Genomic DNA, 23,794 nt, shown 5'->3' on the forward strand with positions numbered 1-23,794 from the left:
ATCCAATAACATTATTACAAACTAGCGCCAATCAAACAGGTTTTTATAGCTCATCGCATTACGAACGGAAAGTTTCGTCTAAACATGATTTCGTTTCTCGAGCTTTCATTGTATTCTTACTCAACAAGAGTACTATTTTCATCCAACGAATCCATCCTGAGCTTAACGTTCGGTAGATTCTCTTTCTTTTTGAGTTTTACCTAAGTAAATAGTTGACTGTGATCCTGCCTCAGCTTAATACCCGGTTTTTCAGCCTTTCACGTCAAAGTTAGTTTTAGTGTATCCTAGCCTTTTGTATCACTCGTTTTTTATCCATTTTATCCGTTGTGAGTGTATTGTTCCTTTTGTTTAACGGTCGTAAACTTTTGCTAAGATCTATCAAAGAAGTCGTATCACCACAATAATGTATAATTCATGCAAGCGATCCGGACGCTGTTTTGCTGTAACTTCTGGCAAACAGTGTGACAAATGCAAATGTTGTTTCCACGAAGCATGTACAGATCATGAAGTAACTGCTTACAACGGAATTAGTAAGTCGGATCGTAGGTGAGTATGTGACACGTGGAATATGAATACTGAGGATTTGCTGAGCAACACCATTCTCCCGACAGGTCTGCTGAAAAAGTTGTCAGCAAACATGAAGAAAGGTATGCCTTAAACGGGCAAACGAAAACGCTCAGTGAGGAAATGAACAGGGACCTCAACAATTTTAGTATCGAAAGGACGTGCATCGATACTAGTAAGGACATGCTGAGACTCAGCACTGTCATAACTTCTATGGCACTAGGCTCCCTCAGAAACTTGCGTCTCCCAGTATAGGATCCGCAAATGCAATGGTGGTCCCTAAAAACTTTGTAGGCGACTGAAACACCGCCAACAAAGTTAAAAAGGATAGGGTGTCACCGTCCAAGAAGCAGAACATCCCAGGAGGTGTAGTGTAATCGACTAGTGATTTGACTGTATAGTTTACCGTTAACATAATTCAACCAGTCAGCAAGAAGCACGAGAATGTGAGACGCATTTCAACTACCAAATAAAACTGTCCTCAACCTGAACGTATCCGAAAACCTGGGAAAATGATCACGTTTCGCGGTTATTCTGTCACAGGCATGAAAGTAAAGACAGTCCTGACTTTCATCCCACTCTGCAGGACAAAAATGACAAGATGCTCTGTGGAAATTTAAGTAGTTAGCTCAAACTTCCCAAAATAGAGCCTCTAACGGTTACACGGCTGAAATTTCAGTTGAACGACTACAGGCGCTGAAACCTCCCAAGATTCCTTCGTGTAGCGTTCACTAACACTGAAGACGAAGAGGATGTTCTGCTGACTAAACATTTTCTATAATCGGACGGGGACGAATGAATATTGCCTGATATGCCGTACTCTGAGCACAATCTCATCAAGAACATTCTTAAGGAATCGCACAAGATGTTTATTGCGGAAGAAATATAACTGTGCATTATGTGCCATGAAACACGGACCCTGACCAAATAGTCTCTGATATTAGAGAGTGAAAATTCATCAAGCTGTCCTTGAGGCTGAAAAACATTAAATCAACAAGTGGTAAGACCAGCCAATAGGAATGGGGATTCTAGACATAGGCTGATAAAGATGACCTTCATATCTTATCATATAGCGCCTGCAACCCTCGAAGTATTTCGTGTCAACAGACGCCGGTTGCCAACTGGAACCCATATGTATTCGGAAAAAACTCATGATGTTAGCGAGTTAGAGCTGACTATTCCATTTGTGGACCGTCAAGACCATGAAAGAACGTAGAAAGGACAAAAGTTACCAACTCGAAAAACTTGTGTAGGTGGGTTACCTGTCCATTCACATAGTCCTCATACATGTAAATGGGATATGTAAGATCATACCTTTCAAGTTGAAAGCATAAACTGCTAATATATGAACGCCACGAGTTTATCGATAAAAGGATAAGCTTCATGAACTCAGTAATACTAACAATGCTCATGTGATAAGAATATCTGAAACATGGATATCTTCCCAATACACAGACTAGTAGCTAGTAGCACCCGGGATGTCTTTACTTCGCAACGACAGAAAAACATGAATGTAACGTGGAGTATACCTTTATTTGCAACTCTGATTGGAAATACATCAAGTGCACAACCACGAGTTTATCAATCTTCATGAATCTGCGTGGTGCTCAGTAAGATTGTCAACCACCTCGAGGTGTCTGGTCGGAGTCATCTACAGGAAGCCCACTACTAACATGGAGCACGACAGTCATATGCTGGAAGTACTGCCCCGTCCTACTCGACCCAGATTTACTCATATTCTGATTCTAGGGGAACAGCTCTTCTAAAGTCAATTTCGTGGAACTTACGTACATTGGAGGTGACAACTCTACTGAGGCTTGATTCTTCGAAAGTGTCACGTCAGCGACTCGTTGGAGAAACAGTCATGCGCTGTCAAGCGTAGACTGCGTATCTACAAACGAAAAATTTGTAGTTGACAACTCACTTCTGACTCTCCTAGGGGAAAGCGATCAAGCTCTCAGCCTTCAGTTTTATCAGGAAAACTGGGTGAAGACATCCTACCGTCAACAAGCGCTGGACGTTCAAACGGTCAGATTTGTCAGCTTAACGGGACAATTTACAACCGGCGAACATAGCAACCTGTTATACATCACTGGTGAAATGACGAAAGTTTGTTGCTTTTTCGCAAACCCAATCATTGAATTTTCGTTGTTGCAGATGTTTCTATGTCAATTATTGGTATAGACCCGCAACAATACCGTAATCTATTCGACAACATGAGCAAATGGAGGTTATTAGGCGTTAGTGCTTAAATATCCTTTTGCGTGACTTTTTCCGGTTTTAGATTACCACCCAGTCACATTAACTCACATGATCTATCAATACTATCAGCAAATACTCGTCATGTCTCTCGATCTATATCAAATGCGACAGAAATTACCATGTGTATTCAGCTATGTTACACATCACATCACGACCACAGGACCACCTGTATTTCCAGAATTAGCATTCTGCAAAATTCGGGTAATAAATCTAGACTTGCGAAAACTAGTAAATGAAATGTCGAGCTGCTCAGTCCATCATTGAAAAACCAAAGCATATATCGTGCAGATACAGCTATAAAAGTTAAAATTATTCCGCGGACTTCATTAAAGCTGTCAGCTAAACCGCTCATGCTTCATAAAGGTCCACCACACTTTATCTTAAATAGAAAGTGAAAAATTAGGTGTGATACAAACACATTCGGTTATTCAATAAAGTGAAATATGTAGACTTTACTTCTTTGAGAACGGTATTTTTTATTGAATTCTCGGATCGATCTAAGTTAGACAATCATCGGAAACCTGGAGGCACCAGATAGCTGTGTCGTCCTGGTATGTAGGTTCTCTATAAGACACATTAACCACGGCTTTGCGATTTCAACAAAATTTAACAATCTCCACAACCTCATACTGACATTTATCATGCACTCCAAAGTGCTTAGCTTCAAAAAGACTACCAGATTTCTAGTGAGAAGCCGTGGCCTATGAAGCCAAACTGTGTCAGTTGTGGAGAATGTACCTACCGAAGACAATGAAGATGGTAGTTCACTATTATAGATCGAATACAGACTGCACACAGTTGAATCTCTGCTCACTGGTTTAGAGTTTAAGCGTTTGTGCGCTAGACAAGTCTTGTTTTCGATTCTTAATCGTGGTGTGGTAGACGCGCACTAGTGATGAGTACCATGCTAGGAAGAAGAGGCTATACAGTGCTCCTTGGTTCACAGTGGTGTTCCGATTCAGATCAGTACGTGATTATAATGAGATTCGACCTCTGAAAAACCACACTAACATCCGCATTTCTTACCTTTATATATTGTAGTTAAATGTCTCAAACACTATATTTAAATCTTTCGAACATCTTTTTCTGATTGTTCGGCTCACTCAGTATAGACTTGCTGTCATTCCAAAATTCGTTAATCTCCGATCAAAAGTAACTAGGAGTAGTAGCTCTTCTCAAAATCTTTCCGAAACTCAGTTAAGCAGAATCTAAATGATACAAACTGAAGGGTTTGAACAATCCAAGTTTGAGTAAACCTGCAAGTATTGACAAGTATCGACCATACTGTCCAGTACACCTCACTGCCTAAACGAAATTTTGGAGGTTCGTTATGAAGCACAAACCAGTTTTATACAAGTACACTCGATCCAGCTAATGTCTGATATGGCGATGTCTGGGCAAAGAACTGTCCAGTAGAAGAAATAGATGACCTGATAGCATAATAACAGTAAAGTATTCAAGTTATAAGATCAAAAAAGCTGTATTTGAAAAAAACTTGAGATTCACAAGCAGATAATCGACTAGTCTCCAGTCAAAGGGAGGAAGAACAGGCACAATCACATATTTCTCACTGCTGGTCTATCTTATTTGAAATATTTTTCCAGCTGGTTGTGATCCTTGCTCCTTTACGACTTTACTTACTCAAGAAATACGCATTAGCTTAAACTCAAAATACATCGATATCCTAATATCTACCGAATTCACTAAAAATATTAGAGACGAGTAACTGAACTACTCTTGTTGTACACACACCAAGGTATGAATACATCCTGTCACATCAAGATAAGATTTGAAGAAATGCCTTTGGTTTATCTTGCGAAATCTCAGAGGCATTGGATATTTCGGAGCGGCTAATGCAAACGTGTGGCCTTGCGGCAGTTTAAATGGACAAGGAGGGTCCTTCATGGAAAGATGCTATACTTACATCCCTGCTTGAACGTGATATTATTGAGAAGTCATTTTTTACTGAAATTTTTACACAATGTTTGTTTAAATTCGCATTTATTTACAATTTCAGACGACTCAAATAAGGACATTGTGTTATACATCAAGGGGGAAAACACTCGTCTTGTACGTGAATTAACACTATGCCAACAAGAGAAATCCTCAATACAGCTAGAACTTGAAAAGATGTATCCTTCTTTCCCTTGATATTAAGATTTCCCTTAGAAAGTCTGTCAAATCCTATGACTATGAGCAGAAGGTGTTTCATTTGCAAGAAGAGGTTACCGAATTGCATCGACAGAAAGGGAACGTAAGTTCAAAAGTCTGTTTGCAAAACTGCTAGCTCGCGCAAAATGTTATTGATTTAAACAGAGTTCTTCAGGAGAAAGACACCTTGCTCCAATCAAAGTCCTTGAAGTTGGTTTTACAGTTATATAAGCGAGCTGCTTAGGATTTCGGAGTTAGAGGACTGCCTTAAGGCTAATCAAGTGCAGAATCATCACTTGATGGAAAAGGTTAAGGGACTAGAGGAAACTAAAGAAGTGTGTTGTATTGGTGTTATGCAACGTGTGTTCTCAGTTGCTTACAGATGAACAGGCCTCACACTTAATGACCGCGAAGGCACTAGAAACAAAAAACAGGCAACTTGAGGATGATAATCTGCAACTTATGAAACGAATAAAAGCCCTCCAGTCCACTGTCGAAAGGTTGAAAAATATAGAGTATGATGTGCAGTATAGGTAAGTCTAAAATATTAAACATTTCGTAGAAAAACTCAAGAAACAATCCGCAAGAATCTCCAAGATGCAGTCAATTCGACTATATGCGTTACTGATAGGTTTAATTCTGTTGTTTCTTGTAACTTTTCAGTGATTGTTCGGACAAACCACTACCCTGTAAATCTGCACTTCCGCGTAACGTTGCAGTCAAAATAGTAAGTTCTCTATCAACATTCTTGTGATTGTCGCTTCTAGGATGCTAATGAAAATGAAGTAAATAGTGTTCGGTTCACTCCATCAGGCCACATTTTCGGATCAGCAGGATTTGATCGTAAACTCCGATTATGGACATATCTAAATGGTATACATTTTTTAATTGTCCAGCGTAAAATTTTTACAATGTCAAAACGAAACCTACTTGAATTAGAGGCATTGTTTTATACTCTGCATTTACTTTGTTCTTGAGTGAATTTCGTATCACATGTGGTATAAAATTTGTAAAGTCATACCATTCGTATAATTTATAGTAGAATATTTTATTGTGCAAATGTTTTCATACTTTTGCAATTGCTTATTTTTTGAAACTAGGAAAATGTGAAATCCATTCAACCCTTGTTGGTTGTAATGCTGCTGTCACTGCCATAGATTTTGACCCAAATGTGAGTTTCCCAATGTAACTGGGATGTTTTTTTTTTTGAGTAAGTTTTATGTATACATCAAACGCATTTCCAGAGGAATTTATTCCTAGTTTCATTAAATCGGGCATTCAAAAATAGTCGCGGTCATGTCTTATGCATCGAAATCTGTGGGCCGTCTAAATACTTTAGATTATTATGTGCCATATAATCATTGTAGACCAACCACCATCGCGTTGTCAAATACGTTCAGTGTTTTATTATTAATGGATCTACTCACCTGATTTTCTAATTCGCTTAAGTCTCAGTTTATTCTGCTTACATGGGTCTGACGAATGAACACGAGAACACCTCAAAGCCTAATAATTTTTGTCATTTCACGCTGTTTTAGTATGTCGTGCTTCGGTCTGGGCACCCGGACAGTATCACAGCCCACACACAACTCAAGTGACTTGTATGACGTATATGTATTCTGGTACTCCTTTGTACCAATGTTTGTGTTCAAATAAATAAAATATTCTAATTTATACCTCATAAGACGGATTATGAAAGAAAAATAAAAATAGCAGCTAACTATGCGAAATAAAGTCAACACAAAAAACGAGACAAAATGTGACATCGGTAAAGTAAATCATGGGGTAAGTAGTAACTGAATATTCACGTTACAAAGTACCAATCGTCACAACACCCGCGGAATCTCCGTGCGGCATATTCACCGTATTTAAGCAATGATAAAGAAAACCTTATCTCTAAATTTACACACAATGATGTATTTGACATTACGTTTGAACTCGAACACAATTAAAACACTCCCCATTTGACAGATTAAAACGTCCGTTCTCGCTCAACGTCAGTTAATTTTGTTTTTTCTACATTTGATAAATCGTCGCCAAGTGGTGTAGATCTGTTCATCAGAGGTTTCTTTCTTGCTCAGCAACAAGTACTCAATTTGCAAAATAATGGCTGTAAAATGTTTCACACTACTCAATAAGTTTACATCCGTCTTACCGTTTGCTGCCTGTCTTTTTGTTCATCGGTTTTTATCTTTTAAGTTCTGGCTGTTGTAGTTTGCGCATGTCAATATTATGCTATCGTCCATCCGGAGCTACTGGCTACATCGAGGTATGTTTTTCATTAGAGCAGTCCTTAGAAAGAAATCAGTGTTCTTGCAAATACTTAGCGATAGTCCAACAAACCAGCGACTTTGAAGTTTTGGATCACAGACTGACTTTGGTCAGACAATTAATATAAAACTGAAAGCATTAGACAGGTGTTTCGTCCTGGTCTAGGACTCTTCACCGATTTACATCCAAAACTCTACCGAGACTCAAAGACAGGACTTACAACATTCTCGATGAGGGCCTGATCTTTAAATCATGTGACCCAGTAACCAGTCCGCTACCTGTAACTTCAAATTTTAAAATATCCACAAAACCCTACAGTGACCGTCGATTGTTAGTGTAGACCATAGGGGGCATGACAGTACATGATTTGGCTTTGCGCAACAGTATGACTTACCAGTCGAAATCTCTTAAAATTGATTTCGCTGGTGTAAATTCTTTTCTGCATGAATCTTTTGAGCGTTATTGGTCTGAACTCGTGGATTCACGATTCTTCATTCATCCCATTCTATTTAAGTAAAACTTTTCTTATCAAACTATCGCAGATTGGTAATGATCCTAATTTATATCTATTCATGTTGAAGCACTTCTTTTCTTCAGTCTAGTTATGCCTTTTAAGTATTATTAATTTTGCGCGACACTTTGCGTTACCTAGTATAAGTTCGCAGCCGAAGAATGTTAAATATTTTTGTTTTCTTTCTTTCATCGTACTAACCCACTTTGTGTTTTGTCACTTACACTTTTTCCTGATTTATTTTAGGAAACTGCTGTTTTAGGTGCCTCAAGTGATTTTTCGTGTCGTGTATGGACACTAAATGATTCCAGACTTCGAGTCAATTTGACAGGACATTCTGAGCGTGTTATCTCTGCTAAATTTATGAGGTCTGCTAACCGCGTTGTCACTGCTTCATCAGATAGAACGATCAAGGTGATTTAGAGTGTTTAGTGTTATCACTGCAATCACTCTTTTCAAAAATAATTTTAATATTAAGTGTTGAATTCTTGCTAGAATTCTTATTTTATGGATGATTTTGTTTTATGAACCTAAACAGATTAAGATGCATTAATGACATAAATTCTCTGTTTGTTAGGCATCATCCTGTATGTGTAGAACTATATGATGATGGATCCACATAACAGTGACCGTAGGTTGAAGCGTTTGAGCAAAATCGTTTAATAAAAATCGTACGAGACATTCCCAGTTTCTGAACTAGGTTAAAACAAGATTTTCTTTGAACTCACTAAAATGACATCAGCTGTATTTTGAAATTTGCCAAGAATACATTGTCAAGACAGGATTATTAAAATGGTATTTTGTTCAAATGTACATTCTATACCACATAGATTTTTATAATATAACACTTAAAAGCATGCTTAACTACTCATTACCCTAATCTAAAAGGTTGTGCAGCTTATACTTCGTTTTATGTAATAATGATTGAATTTCCTTCTGTAATCAATTGATTTTACTTTGGGTAATCTCAGATTTGGGACGTTGACAAGTGCTGTTGTAGGCGTACCATCATGGCTGCCTCCACATTCCAAGATGTAGTTGTTTGTCCCTCCATATCTGCGCTTGTTACTGGCCATTTCGATCAGCATTTACGCATTTGGGATGAACGATCTGGGGAAAATACTGGCAAAATCTTGCTCTCCGGGCGTATTACTGGTATGGACATCTCCTCTGGTGAGTGTTTGACTTTTTCAATGATGACTTTTTAAATAATGTTTTGTAGTTTACAATCGATCAAGACTTTAATAAACGCAGTTGTCTCAACTTAGCTTAAACTAGCTGTAATTTTTTATCATGTATTTATACTCTACACGAATCTGTATACTTTTTTGAGCTTACGCGATAAAAGTACAAAAATTCAGTACCGTATTTTCGAACGTCCATTTTGAACTACTTTATGGGTTAGAGATAATCTATCCCTGAGTCAATTTTCACAATAATCTTCATCTTGGATTTCTCGTTCCTGAAGCTACAAATTAACCTTAAGTCCCTAAAATTACATTATGTCCCCGGTTTACGAGTAATAATCAATCCAAAGCCTGGGTCAATCAACCATAATTTGCAGAAAACGTCCACATTACAGTATATCACTATGTTATGTCGATCAGTAGAAATGTTACTAATAGATTTACTTTATGTACCTTGGAGGATAACAGTTCTTCATCATTCGATGAGCTTTTAATTAGATGATTTGTAAGTTCATAGAAGGTTTCAGCTAATACAAATGCACTGCTGTAGAGTTTCATACTAGAACGAAACGGTCATCCAGTGCTTCCAGGTTTTCAATGGTGGTCTAGCCTAGATTGACCCATGGATTCAACCGTTAAAATTAATAGAAATATCGTCAATTCTAACTAGTGCCCCCAAATGCCCTGGTATGGCCGAGAGTGGGGAGTCCGCTCTCCCTCTCGAAATGCTCTCATATGGCCACGCGTATATAGCCTCTGTCAGGGAAGTCCAACTCATTGCCTTCTTGTGACAAGGGTGTTGTTTACGAAATTCAGAGGACGAAAAGTGAATGTCGTCGCTTTAACTGGGTTGGCGGACATGGAGAGTCCACCTAGGGAAGTTGGAAAACCCTGATTCCAAACCAATGGTACCCATGGGTTCCAGTATCCTGAATGAACAAATGGCGTATAAACCAATCGTTGGTCACCGGCTACCATGAGACTGCATCTCCTTATGATGCTCCACTGCCTTGTGGATCAGACCTTCCGGTCGAAGGTTGCGGGTGTGGCCCCCTAGGAAAACCACCTGCTTCGGTTTGGGCACCCAGGTAGTATCACAGCCCTCATACATATCAAATGAGATTTGTGTGGCGCATATGTATTTGGTGCCTCCTTGTACCAGTATCTGTGTTAAAATAAATAAATAGATAAATTCTAACTGGCGTTGAATTTAATAACTTATCAAAATATTAATTAAGAGAATCTCCGTTTGCAGTCAGTGACCGTAACATATTCATTATGTACTCGGCCTTATCACAAAGTTTGGCATGGTGGAGTGGGGGGGATAATATACTTCACAAAACGCTAAACCCGTTTTGTGAAGAAACATAGATGATTAATACCCGTATATTCCCGAACAGACCTTCATGAATCGTTCTTTCTTAGTCGATATGTAGACAAATAAATATTATTTATTTGAATACATAAATATCGGTACAAAGGGGCAACACAAGTCACTTGATTTGTGTGTGGGATGTGATACTGACCGGATGTCCAGACCGACGCAGGTGGTTTTCCTAGGGGGCCACACCTGGAGCTTTCGATCTAAAGGTCTGACCCACAAGGCAGTGGGGCAGCTTCAGTAGATGCAGTCCCATGGTAGTCACTGACCAATAATTGGTTCATATGCCATCTGTTCACTCAGAATACTGGGGCCCATGGGCACCATTTGTCTGGAATCAGGGTTTCCAACTCCCCTAGGTGGACTCTCTGCGTCCATCAACCCAGTTAAAGCGACGGACATTCACTTTTCGTCCTCTGAATTTCGTAAACAACACCCCCTCCACGAGAAAACAGTGAGTGAGACTTCCCTAGGAGTGGCTGTATACGTGTGGCCATGTGAGAGCATTCGGATAGGAAGAGTTGACTCTCCCCACACTCGGTTGTACTAGGGCAGATAAATAAACAGATAGAGTGCCTACTCAGAGGGATTCACTGAAGCTTGAGCAAAAGTATTTGAAATACCAAACACACCGTTTTATGTTTGCCGAAACAATTCACACAAGGTCAAATAAAGTCAAAAAGACTTGGCTTCTCAGAATATGTATGTAAGTATATAAATAATAAATGATTCTCCAACAAATAACAGTCAAAAATTAAGGAGGAAAAATATATTTGTGAAATCTTAGAGATTGAATTTTAAGCAAGTCCGACGTTTCTCTTGGTAATTTGGTTCAAGCTTGTTCAAGGAAATACAATCAAACCTCAAAATTTTGGACTATGAATAGGTACATGGTTCTCCGGTTAACTGTATATTAAACAGGTCATCCAATCATGTTAACAAAGTTGAAAGTATACATAAAATGAAGATAAATAAAACAAAATAAAAACAAATGAATAAATGCTTGTGCTGTTATGCTACTTAGGTTAATTGTTTACCATATATTTAGATAAATCAACTAATTAGAACAGTTGAAAGTAATTGTTGTTGTCCAGATAATGAGTGGTAAATTAAATTAAATAAAGAGTTCAGGTTTACTTATTAAACATTAGTTGCCATGGAACAACTAATTACATTCCATCTTAATAATACTGTTTGGATTTGCCCACATGTGTATGGTTTTAGCTGTTAGTCTCTCTTTTTAAGACCTGAAACTTATTTTTAGGATCTTTATGCCACTGAAGCCAATTGTATGGCCCAACTCTACTGAGTGTTATGTTATCGCTGATTTTTTTGAGATTTTTTAAAATATCATCTGAGGATTTAGAAATGTGCTTCAAGCAAAGTTTGTGTTTCTTCATCTCCACATTCAGTTTTCGTGGTCTCACCTACATATATAGAGTTGGGTCATATAATTGATTGGATGGCCTGTTTAATATACAGTTAACCGGAGAACCATGTACCTATTCATAGTCCAAAATTTTGAGGTTTGATTGTATTTCCTTGAACAAGCTTGAACCAAATTGCCAAGAGAAACGTTGGACTTGCTTAAAATTCAATCTCTAAGATTTCACAAATATATTTTTCGACTTTAATGTCTTACATTAACAATGAAACTATTCGTTCGAATTTAGACGAAATATCTTATGAATAATGGTTAGTTTGTATCAACTCCATATCCAAGGTAATGCATTTAATAAGAACAGTAAAATCTCAACTCATATGGGCACGAAAAATGCTCTTTCAGTGCGGTTGAATAGACAAAATATTTATCAAACCATTAGAAAGTTTACCATTGATTAAGTCAGTAAAGTATAAGTAAGGGGATAAATGTTCGTTACTCATAAGTAATATAGTTATAACTGTGAAGTAATAAGTAGATTCGTTTTGTCTAATTTGCATCACAATACTAATGATTAAAATAACAATTCTAGACTCAGACATGATTTTATAGAGTCTCACATCAGGTCATAGCTTCCAGTTGACAAGCATTTAGCGGCTTCAGGCTGTTTTAAGAAAGCAGGACTTCCAAAACAGACATGCTGTTAATTTAAACAATGATTCTCGCTACGGCTAGCTTAATGTAAACCAATCAAAAATAAAGGGTTTAAAGTCCTGTCTTTTATAAATCCTACACCGCTAAGTGTCTATTTTATGAATGTTATCCGCTAATGTAGGTTTTTATAGAGTTATTAAAAACCACGCGTCCGTTTAAAATTATTATCTTGTCATGCAAGTAATATGGCGTCTAAAATATTAGCTTCGGCAATACTCCGACACTTAGCTAAGTCTCATGAAGAGCAGTCTAGTTTCAGACGTGGATGTAGATAGATAGACCAAATATTCACCCTTTTTCTGGTCCTGTAACATAAACATTGTTTTCGTCTTCCGGCTATAGTTGTATTCCTTGACCTGAAGAGGGCGTTCGACTCCGTTAGTTGTGATATTCTGTGTTAGTGTCTGACATTGAAATGCATGCCAACGAGTGACATCAACCTTGTACAGGCTCCCTAGTTAGACACTACTGGTCTGTCCAGAACTTACGGTGAACTGTCATCGGAATTGATAACCTTGGGTGACTTTCGTTAAGACTATCTGCTTTTTCCATTTTTGTCCAACCTTGTTGTAGACGTCCTTTTAGAGACAATACTTTGATTGCCTGATTTCTGAGAAATCAATCTTCCACTTTGAGATTCACTTGTTGATTTAGAATATGCAGATGACATAGTTGTGTTTAGTGAAGACGCTGACGAAATGCAGTCTTCTGATCACTCTAATCAGTAATGCAAGCATGTTTAGGATGCGATTCTCTCTTTCTTTTTTTTCTCTCTCTCTCTCCAAATGCAAGTGTTGTTCCAGGACTGGTATGGGTAGGTGCTTGAATTAGTGGTAGGGAGTGAAATAGTTGATCTTATATATGTATGCGGCATATACTTGGTCACTGCGAAGCAGAAAAACGACTGTACTCACTTTCTGTCTTTTGAACTTTGGATTTTTCTCATAATTAATGTTTCGACATTTAGAATTGATAACTCTTGACTAATGACGGACTTGTAATTTCACTTCTCTTTTTGAGTCCAATCAGCACTGATGGATGAGCGTCTTACGAAAGCTCAATTGGCTTTTTATGACTTACATCGGAGAGATGTCCACCTGCCCACCAGAGGACGAATACACTGCGCAATAGTTTGCTCCATTGGTACTTTGTGGCTGTAAAACATGGCCATCAAAAGTAGAGAATATTTGTAGGTTAGGGTTAGGGATGTTTTGACCATCTATTTACTGAGATGGTCAGGGCACTTATTAGGTCTTTATCACCCACCGACTACTTCGACGTGCATGGATAGCTGGTGTAAGAGTGGGTTGAAAGGAAGCTAGGAACGTCCAAACCATGAAGATACTGACTAATAGACTGAGCGATGTTAACAGGTGTAGACTACGTGGTTGTGTTTCGTGTGATTATCGTAACCAATGATCAGTGACTTTGAATGTCGTGGCTCAAAATCATTTGCTATGGTGCAGGTGCATCCATTCTTTGTCGTTTCCCGAGATTCCGAGATTCTGAATTTTTCATAAATATTTTTGTCTCACTAATTTATATTTTTTTCTTGAATCTTATTTTAATGGTTGAATTCATGAGTCAATTGAAGGTAGACCACCATGGAAAACGTGAAAGCACTTGATGGCCGTTTCGTCCCATTATACGACTCCTCAGTAGTGCGCATACACGATCCCGCCTGCGGGACTCGAATCCAGGACCTATCGGTCTAGCGCGCGAACACTTAACTTCTAGACCATTGAGCTGACATCTAACGGTGTTAATGTTTAACGTCAACCAATTCACGAAATCGCGCCGTCGTCCACCACTGTCTTCAGTGAGTTACTATCTGACAGCAGACCTGTTTGAACTCCGCTGTTCACGGCTTCTCATTAGAACTTCAGGAAATACCTCGTGAAGCCAGTCACTAATGACCACATAATGATTATCATGAGTAGAGGGTTTTGTGGAGATTTCAGTAATTTAATTTAATTGAATCCATGAGTCAGTTGAAGCTGAACCACCATGGAAAATCTGGAAGCACTGGACGACCGTTCACACTAGTATTTTTAATGATAAAAAATATTTTTCGACTGATTTGATTTCAAAACTTTAATGTTTTAAAGAATGAAATTAATAGGTCTCATTTAAATATTTCTTTATATACTACGCACATCCTAGATTTATATTTAACGAATATTAATTATAGATGAATTGAAGGTGGAGAATAATGATAAACCCTTCCCTGCAAACGTTTGCTCGTAATCTCAAACTATATTATGATAACTACATTCATTTAGGTATCAACTTAAAAATGGTTATTGGAAGTACTTGTCATTATATTTACATTAAATATAAGGTTCAATAAATCCTTGACATGAATACAAACGGATCATTTTCTGCTTATCAAAATATTTCAAAACATGATCTCAAACAACCTTCGACGAATTCAACTTCACAATTATGTCACAAACATGATAAAAAATTAATGTTGTTACTTTTCTGACAACTGAAAATGCAAGATTTTCAATTCATTCACCCTTTGAACTTTGTAATACTGTATGTGTATGTATGTAAACGCATACATGAAATATGTTACTGTACTACTGTTGTTAAGTTTCTGATGCACATCATAGAAAGAGACCAGTAGATCACTAAAAGACTAATAGTTTAAATGGATCTTTTTGATCCATTTTGTTGAATATGTATGAAAAACTAACATGAGTAAATGAATTATCTTCTGAAAGTGGGATTTAAACCCTTACTGAATACTTTTGTGTATTCTCTAAAGTAGAAAAGTGCTCTGCTATCAGTTAAAAATATTCTCTTGTTTTTAATTGATGAAAAAGAACTTTACATTTAACTATTTTTTGCATTTTTAGATTTCACAACTGTTTTATCTTGTACACGTAACAACACTTTAGAAATTGTGGATTTACGTATGAATCAAGTTACACAATGCTTGAAAGCTGATGGTTTTCAAACAGGTTTAGATATAGTTCGACCATGCTTCTCACCTGACTCAGATTATGTAGCTGCTGGTGGACATGATGGTGGAGTTTATATTTGGAGCACAGTTTCAGGAAATTTAGAAATTTGTCTCCGTGACCACACGTATGTTTTGATTTCGAAAATTGTCATCTAAAATTAAATGTACTTTAAAAGTTGTGTAATCGCTGCTCAACTGACTTCTTTGAGTAACGGTTATCGATTTCTTTCTGTTTCCTCTTCATCAGTTCCTTTTTCATTCTTGGGATGCTTGAAGCCTGTTTATTTGATATAAACTACACACTCAAACCTCTTTAATAACGTTAAGGATAAAAAATCAAGTAGGTAGGAAAACAAATATTATTCCATTATCTGATACAATCGATAGACTTCATTGAAGCCTTCATTTTCTTTTCCCTCAAGGTACAGAATTATCACTTATTCATATTTTGTTCTTGGATAGCTCGATATTAAACAAATTCATTCTTATTTAACTGTCAGGTTTTAATCAATATGTTGTTTACAAAGCAATATATCATTAGTTCATATTACTATAAATAAATACAATTCACGACTCATCTTTGAGTATTTTCGTGAGGATACTAAGGGTTTGTTTTTTTGAAATTCTTCTAGTTTGAAGTTTGAATAAAAATACAATAATAAATGTTTAAATTATGTTATAAAATATAGTAGATAATTGTAACGATTACTGTTTGTGGTGACTAAAAACTAAATACGAGGACTAAGTGCTCAGAGTGAATTTTGTTTGACATCTGTTTTTTTAGAAATATCTACTTGAAATGTTTAAGGTACTTTCTTTACTTGTAATCATCATACTTGTAAAACCATGAAAGCTAAACTGATGGGAATGACAATTCAAATCGTATTGGTGCTGTGGAATCATATACAAAGAATATTGAGTTTGTGTTTTTTGAAAATCACTTCTCATGAGGACGTACGCTTTTAATTTTATAATTCATTTATCAAGTGCATGTATGTGTATGTATCAGGCTTTAAGCCACACTTTCAATAAATTTAGTCAGTCAGTCAGCTACAACGTAGAACCAGGCACATAGATGCATCGGTCCAAGCTGCTATACCGCATTACCACAGCAAGATAAACACCGGATTCATAGAGGTAGTTAAGTCAATGGTGATAATGTATAAAAGAAAGATTGCATATAAGGATATAGTACAGGAAGTAAGAATTAGTACGTAGAAAGATATGAAACGATTTTAATCTCATAGTCAAGCTATTGGTTATATTTACTGTGTCATCTAATATTGCAAATTTACTGTTTCTCTAAATTTAATGTATATGAAATACCGGCATATGTGTATATAATATGATAGCAACTGTCTGAAAAAGTACACTTAAACGTTTGTCATCTCAAGTATGGCTATTGCGTTAAGTTTATTTCTACGTGAAAAGCGTGGATACCAGGAGTATATTACAAATTCCCCAGCATTAAAACTCAAAAGAACACAGCACTGCGAAAAAGGTTGGTATTTAACAAAGAAAAAATCAAATGGAACAGCTTTTTATATATGATAAAAAAAAACATGACATTGAGACAGGAGATTAGCAAACTGAAGGTTGTAACAATCAGTATTGAAAGAGCAAATGTTATGCGAAAATATGAACTAAAATGTACTTGTTGTTATCTCTACAAGGAAGCACCAACACTTGTTCACAAAACTGAGTAGCATAGGACCCTCTTAGCAATATGTATACCAGATATAGAAGAAAAAACTGGACTACTCTTCCATCATTTAAAATTGTCGTATTGTTTCCAGTTATCTACAATCTACTTAAGTTAAATCTTGATATGGTTGTGCTTTCAATGCATCTTTTTCTGGAAGCCCAACCCATCAACTGTCTTTCGTTACTATAAGGAGTGTCTGCACTACTGATGTAAAGGAAGTAAACCCTACTTGTGTAATGTCACTTTTTCGGATGCGTTATCTTAAGCCTCTCAATACATTGGGATTTGAGGTGATATTGAGACTAGCTATGCTTCATACTTAACTGGAATGCTCATATGTTTCAATAATGAGACCTCGTTGATTATTCATGTATACTTAAATTTCTTCACATTCATAATACGTATTAAATATATTTTAAATTTACATTTCGCACGCGAGTCTGTAAATCTACTATTTCGTCATGTCACTCACTTTAAACCCAGATGTTTTATTTCGTTTGTTTTATTTCAGAAATATTGTCGTTTGTTGTCATTGGAATCCGAATGGTAATTCTCTAGTTTCATGTGAACGTATTAAGAAAGCAATTGTCTGGTCTAGTTTGTAGAATTTCATTACTATGGTATTTATTTACTTACACATAGTCTTCCAGTAAACATTCTCTTTAATCCGGCTTTACATTAATCTTTTCAATGTTCGTTTGTTTTTGTCATGTTCTTTCTTACCAGATATTTTCCCTTCTCTCTCCTTCCATATTTCCTAATTTAAACACTATTTGTAATTTTTTATTACATACGTGATAATGGTTATAATAGGTTTCATTATATTTATAATTAATTATATCGACTTACGATTTATGTATAGTATTCGTAATTAATTTATGTATTAATTTACTTCTAATAAAAAAGATAATATTGAGCAAAATGCACTTCTTTTTTGTACCTCCCTAGGTATGAATGTCTGATATTCATACTACTGATTGTTTTCTTCATTATTATGCTGTTACTTTCATTTTTAAAATAGGTAGTCAATGTTTCAACTTCTGTTAATTTAATCCCATCATGCTGAATTGGTATGGCAACTTAAGCCAACACACATTTGTGACAGTCTCTACATTGATTATGACTGTTTTAGCATCTAAAAGTATACAGCTGTTTTTTTTCTTGAGGGAAAAGAAACATATTTAGTCTTTTCTGATAATGTAAGTTTCATTCACATTTGAACAAGCCACTCGAATTCGACTAATGTATGAAATAATTCTACGAATTGTTATGAAATTAGCGTGTACCCTAGTAAAAGTCGTTCACTGTACTTATATATGAGATAGTTAACAGGATGACTGAGTACAAGAAATCCGGAATAATCTTGAAGAACAAGCACCTCAGAATAGTAGGTATTATTTTTTAGGGCAAGATAATAAAATAAGAATTGTGGACCAATCATATCTATTCTTCTACTTGGCAATTGTTAATTTTATAATGTTCTGTGCAAACCAGATAAAAACCGTAATTCGGTCGCTTATCTTAAACGTTTGTACTACTCTTATGATTATCGACTGTAAGGTAAAGTACATGGTTCTTACATATAAACTGAACCACACTTCAGTCATGTTGACTGAAAAATATTCGGAAACTAATCATCTGAGTCATTTAAAGGCAGCACATATTTCAATTTAGAATATTCTCCCATCGATTTTTGTTTGTCAAGCGAAATAGAATATGAAAATGGGTAACCAATCAAATGGTAAATAAGTAATTATGGTAAATGAATGCTTGAGAGATTTTCCCTGGATTCAAAAGTAGTGCAATTAGCGTTCGTTGAATAATAATAATTAAGTGATTATGATAGTTACCCATCGAAATGCATAACCTCTATCTATTTTAACCTAGTCACTTCAGCTTTACAGTCCAGTTCACTTATCATAGAAACTCGTAATCAGCCTAATAAATAGACTAAAAAACTGTAGGAATTTGTTTTGTTAAATATCGGGCTCGTTGCCTACAACAATTCATGTTTATTTATGAGTTAACAAATCAACGCGTCGGTGGTGACCTTCGCTATATTGGTAATCCATTTATTGTTTTCATCTAACTTATCACCTAACCTTGAGATATGGTTTGTTCGGTATAGAACTTGACGTAATTTATCAGTTACATTTTGCCGCTAACTAAATAGGTTACAGCCACAAAATATCCACAAATTCGAATTTAACGATGATTTGCAATCAATGACTCGTGACACTTATCTTCGTGATAAAATTTGGTAGAACTGTGAATTTGACTGATATAGTTGTACACTTTTGTGCTTTGTTATATGACTCACTTCTATAGTCACCGGAAGTTATCTTCAATAGTGATGATAAATCGATCTCATGTGTACAATCCATTACGAATATTTATATGCGCAACCAATTTTCGAATTATTCTTAATCTGAAAATGATATAAGAATAATCCAGATTTGAACGATGACTAGTTTTCATCACTATCCGAAAAATATGTTCCAAATAACCCAAGCACAGTCTCTGATTGAATACAAAAAACATGAAGTACAATCTCATCAACTCGTAGGAGAATCACAAAATCCCAACCATGTCTGATGATTCTTGTGTATGATAGAAAATATTAACACTTAACTTAAATAACGTTTAATATAATTATAGATAACAAAACTTTAAAATTTTGTTACCATTTTCGTTTTAATCCTTTAGGTTTTATGATTAGTCACTAATACCTTTATTATAAAAATTCGTAACTCGACTATACAAGTAAAATACCACAATGTACTACAATTCGTATATCATAATACATGCCTTACTAGCATATTTAAAATACTAAGCTGTGTAACACTCAGTTAATTAGTAATAAATTTTCAGCGATTAAAGTTATATCATCAATTGATGTATTAAAAGATAGCTCAATATTAAGGATATTTGATTCAACCTTAAGTAACCATCTAATAAATAAAATATAACTCGTTAAATATTAACTAAAATTTTATATTTTCCTTTTCTCAAGAATTTTCAACATGAACCGCATAAATGCTAATTTTTCCCTTAGTTATTCTAATTCTCAGCCAATATTTAGTTTTCAAAATTGTATACATTTTCACGTTCAAATAATACTAGATAAATAGAAGTTGTTTAGATGCACTGAATATTATTGTTTTTTTTTAAAGAAATGCTCTTTGAATAGGAAACCATCTTAAATAGTCTATATGTTGGCTTACTTTCGGATAAAAATTTTAATTATTACTTGTTACTGATCCACAAATAAGTAACAAGAATAAGATGAAAAAATATTTTTATGTGTACTGCTTTATATTATTTATATCTTTATTTGAAATGAATCACCACTCCAATCCACTTTGATTATTTATTATTTTAAATTTATGCTAAATTTTTAAGTATTTGACGACCTTTTGAATTATCGTGAATTCATAAGCAAAGATGAATAGTGGCTAGCAGTAGAATCCAGGATGCGCTTTTCATTCTATTTTGGACTCGTCAGCTGGATGTATCTGCATCTCAGGATTGATTTACACTCTGGGACTTGAACCCAGTACCGTTCGCTTAAAACGCCATCGCGTTATCCACTTAGCTACTGAATCCTGATAGCCACTTGCTTGCGCAATGGGATGAAGTTTAAATTCACTTGGTATTGTTTACTTGAATCTTCCCATTGATGATTAGGACTGCAGTTGATCAGTCTCTTATTGGCATATGTGTATACTGTGTGTATTGCTTTGATATTGCCTTATCCATTTTTGCTTATATATATATTCACGTTAAGTAGCTCCTACTGCAAGAAAATGACTCAAATCTGACGTTTTTCAAGTAACAACTTTCCAGCAACCATTCTGCCTTCAAAATGGAAGCATATTTAAAACATCAACTATTCATTTCTTTTAACAATAACAAAAACTTGAAAATGATCATCTTTCGTAAAATCGTTGATAATTCATATATGTTAGTGATAAACTTTGTTATTGTTCTAATTAATCTTTTCTACACATTTCTAGCGAGAATGCCTACTGGAGATAAACAACCGGAAAAGCATAAGAAAGAGTCTATAATTGATTTAAACAAGTATATAGATAAAAGAATCCGTGTCAAATTTTCAGGTGGACGGGAAGCTGTTGGTATCTTGAAAGGATGCGATAATTTACAGAATATGGTGATTGATTGTACTACTGAATTTCTTCGTGATCCAGATGATCCTCATCGTTTGACTGAAGATACAAGAGAACTCGCCCTTGTGGTTTGTAGGTTAGTTTTAGTGTTTAGTTCTATAAGAAATTGCTCCAAACTATTAATCGTCATCTGTTATTCTTACTTAGTATTTAAAGACTATTCTTTGATTACGTAATATTTTTCTCGGAAATAAGAATTTCTGCTACTGTTTAGTTGTTGCTAAACTTTAGTGCTTGATCATAAATTCTTAATATTTAAGTGTACTAAATACATCAATACTGACTTACGTTGTGTAACATCAAAACTCTTGAAAAAACTACGGTAATTTGTTAAAGTTCAGAGAACATCAAATGATTGCTTTTTTTTCACGTTCACAAATCCATCTTCAAACCTACTGTCCTATATTAATTATTTAACTTGAATCAATAGTTTTCAAAAATGAAGCAGTCGAAAGGAAAGTTATATTCATGTCTTGTCACAAGAATTTCAAATGATGTTCTCTTGAAAACTAGTTAGTTACATTCATTACAATAACTAGATAGTCTTTCTTATGCTAACAACAATCTCTCTAAAGCTGTCATGAATTCACTTGATTTATACGTGGATATCTTATGTAAAATTATATGCTACAACTATCTTATTAAACTTCACATCAAAAGCTAACCAAAGAATGCTGAATCAATATTATTTATAATTAGGAAATTAATGCTACAATGCCTTGTATCATATGAAAATGATCTCTTGTTGAGTAATAATCGTTTACAGTGTTTAATTGTGTTCGTTTAGTAATTAGCTAAACTGTGGTCAAAAAGTAAGGAGTCCTGAAGTTCTAATTTGTATTTCGACGTTCATGAAACTACTTGTTCTTTAATAATTCAGCTCATTACTGTTATATAATTGTTATATCCGGTGAAGATTAAACTACAGGTAAATTCCAAGGACTATTCATGGACTAATATTCTATAAATATTCTTATTGTATAACTACGCAACAATTACACTATGGATATTTATATTCCTTTTATGATAAGCTTTATTTTGACCTATAATTTATTATTGTACGATTTACGGTCCTTAAGTTATGTTCAGTTTATTAACTACTGCCTCCTTCATTCACAGCCACTTTTTGGCTTATTTGTGTACAAATATTATTTCCTATTTTATGGTACGTTGCGGTCTGTATGATTGATATATAAACCAAGTATGCCTGAAATAAACGATCTGCTCTGATTCGGAAGCTGGTATTGTGTTCTGGACTCAAGTGGAAGGGCTCGTAGGACATAGGACCAATAAGGACGCTAAACTGCCCACACCGGTTGAACGTCATTGGTTGGCCTAGTGTGAAGATTCGTATAAGTCGTATTCGGATTGGTAGATAAGTCGTGTGATCGAAAAGTCAGACATCCAAGGTCATAACAATTGGCGACGGGGTGGAGAAAAAGTTTTGAACCCTCAACTTCAAGGTCATAACAATAATTTTTGAAAAACTTATTCCTCTGCAGTACTACTCTGTGATGGAATGCATATACATAAAATTCCTCACTTAAAACTGATCACTTTTTCGGCTAAGCTGACACGCAAAGAGTTATTTTACATGTACTGATTCCAAGGTATATTAATAAAATTAAAGAGTACTGGCGTACGTCATCAAGGTATCTGATACATAGTGCATTTAACCTATTATATATATATATAAGAAAAGCTATTGCGTTCGAAAATTTTCGTGAATTTACAAAGATAATACCGACTGGAAAGTGTTTTGATTTTCATATTGATTCAAAAGGATAATTTTTATACTAACCAACTGAAGTGTTTATTTTTAGTCATTTTGTTGTCTTTTTCGAATCAGTTTCCAAGCAGCAGTTTTTCTAATCTTCTATTATTCTTATTGAAATGGTTTTATACCGAATAAAATTCATGTAACACTGGAAGTTATTTTAAAGCCTAAACTTTTGAATGAACCATGCCCTTCTTTCTATATAATTACATAAAGAGTTATTATAATTAATAATCACAATCTCTTCTAATTTTTTTCGTCTCTTACAGGGGTCCATCCGTGGAACTTGTTTGTCCTGCAGATGGAATGGAATCTATACCTAATCCATTTGTTCAACAAGAATGATTCGGAAAAAACTTATTTATTTTATATGATATAAATAAATTTGTAAAATATTCCCGCCTTCTCTCTCATTGTAACTGTACGTCACATAAGCTTCTTCATGTCATTAGCTATTAATTTTTTACTAAATATATATATTTAAAAAAATACATTATCTTTCTACAAAAGTCATATTTTCCATAGACTTTTGGCGTATGTTAATCCTTCGAGAAAAGGACTATCAGATAGACTTATTAGACCGTGTAGTAAAAAATAAATAGTCAGTATAAAGTTTCCCAGGAATATTAAAACTTCAAAGATCAACCAGTTTGTTTCTGACAACATTTTTTACTAAATCAGGTTTCCTTTTGGTGTGAGAGCCAAATTAATTCTGTAGTCGCAATTGTAATC

The 23,794-nt window shown here is 35.3% G+C and overlaps 1 protein-coding gene across 2 annotated transcripts; it reads left to right on the forward strand.

Annotated features, from left to right (window-relative positions):
• Positions 1–4,668: 4,668 nt before the first annotated feature.
• On the forward strand, positions 4,669–23,570 carry MS3_00007342 (uncharacterized protein; the record flags this gene model as incomplete). Of its 2 annotated transcripts, none has more annotated exons than XM_051215607.1 (16): positions 4,669–4,809; positions 4,844–4,958; positions 4,996–5,080; positions 5,114–5,187; positions 5,222–5,312; positions 5,350–5,510; positions 5,540–5,608; positions 5,641–5,704; positions 5,745–5,850; positions 6,078–6,148; positions 8,006–8,173; positions 8,731–8,932; positions 15,287–15,518; positions 17,610–18,297; positions 21,115–21,361; positions 23,332–23,570. In XM_051215607.1, the coding sequence occupies 14 exons, from the start codon at positions 4,710–4,712 to the stop codon at positions 17,701–17,703; spliced, it is 1,632 nt and encodes a 543-aa protein (XP_051073698.1). In that variant the 3' UTR covers positions 17,704–18,297; positions 21,115–21,361; positions 23,332–23,570. The 2 variants fall into 2 exon arrangements, with proteins under 2 accessions (XP_051073698.1, XP_035586896.1); XM_035731461.2 differs by having other exon boundaries at positions 4,710–4,809; positions 17,610–17,695.
• Positions 23,571–23,794: the final 224 nt, after the last annotated feature.

The sequence above is a fragment of the Schistosoma haematobium genome, chromosome 1, assembly GCF_000699445.3.
Source record: "Schistosoma haematobium chromosome 1, whole genome shotgun sequence".
Lineage (NCBI taxonomy): Eukaryota > Metazoa > Platyhelminthes > Trematoda > Strigeidida > Schistosomatidae > Schistosoma > Schistosoma haematobium.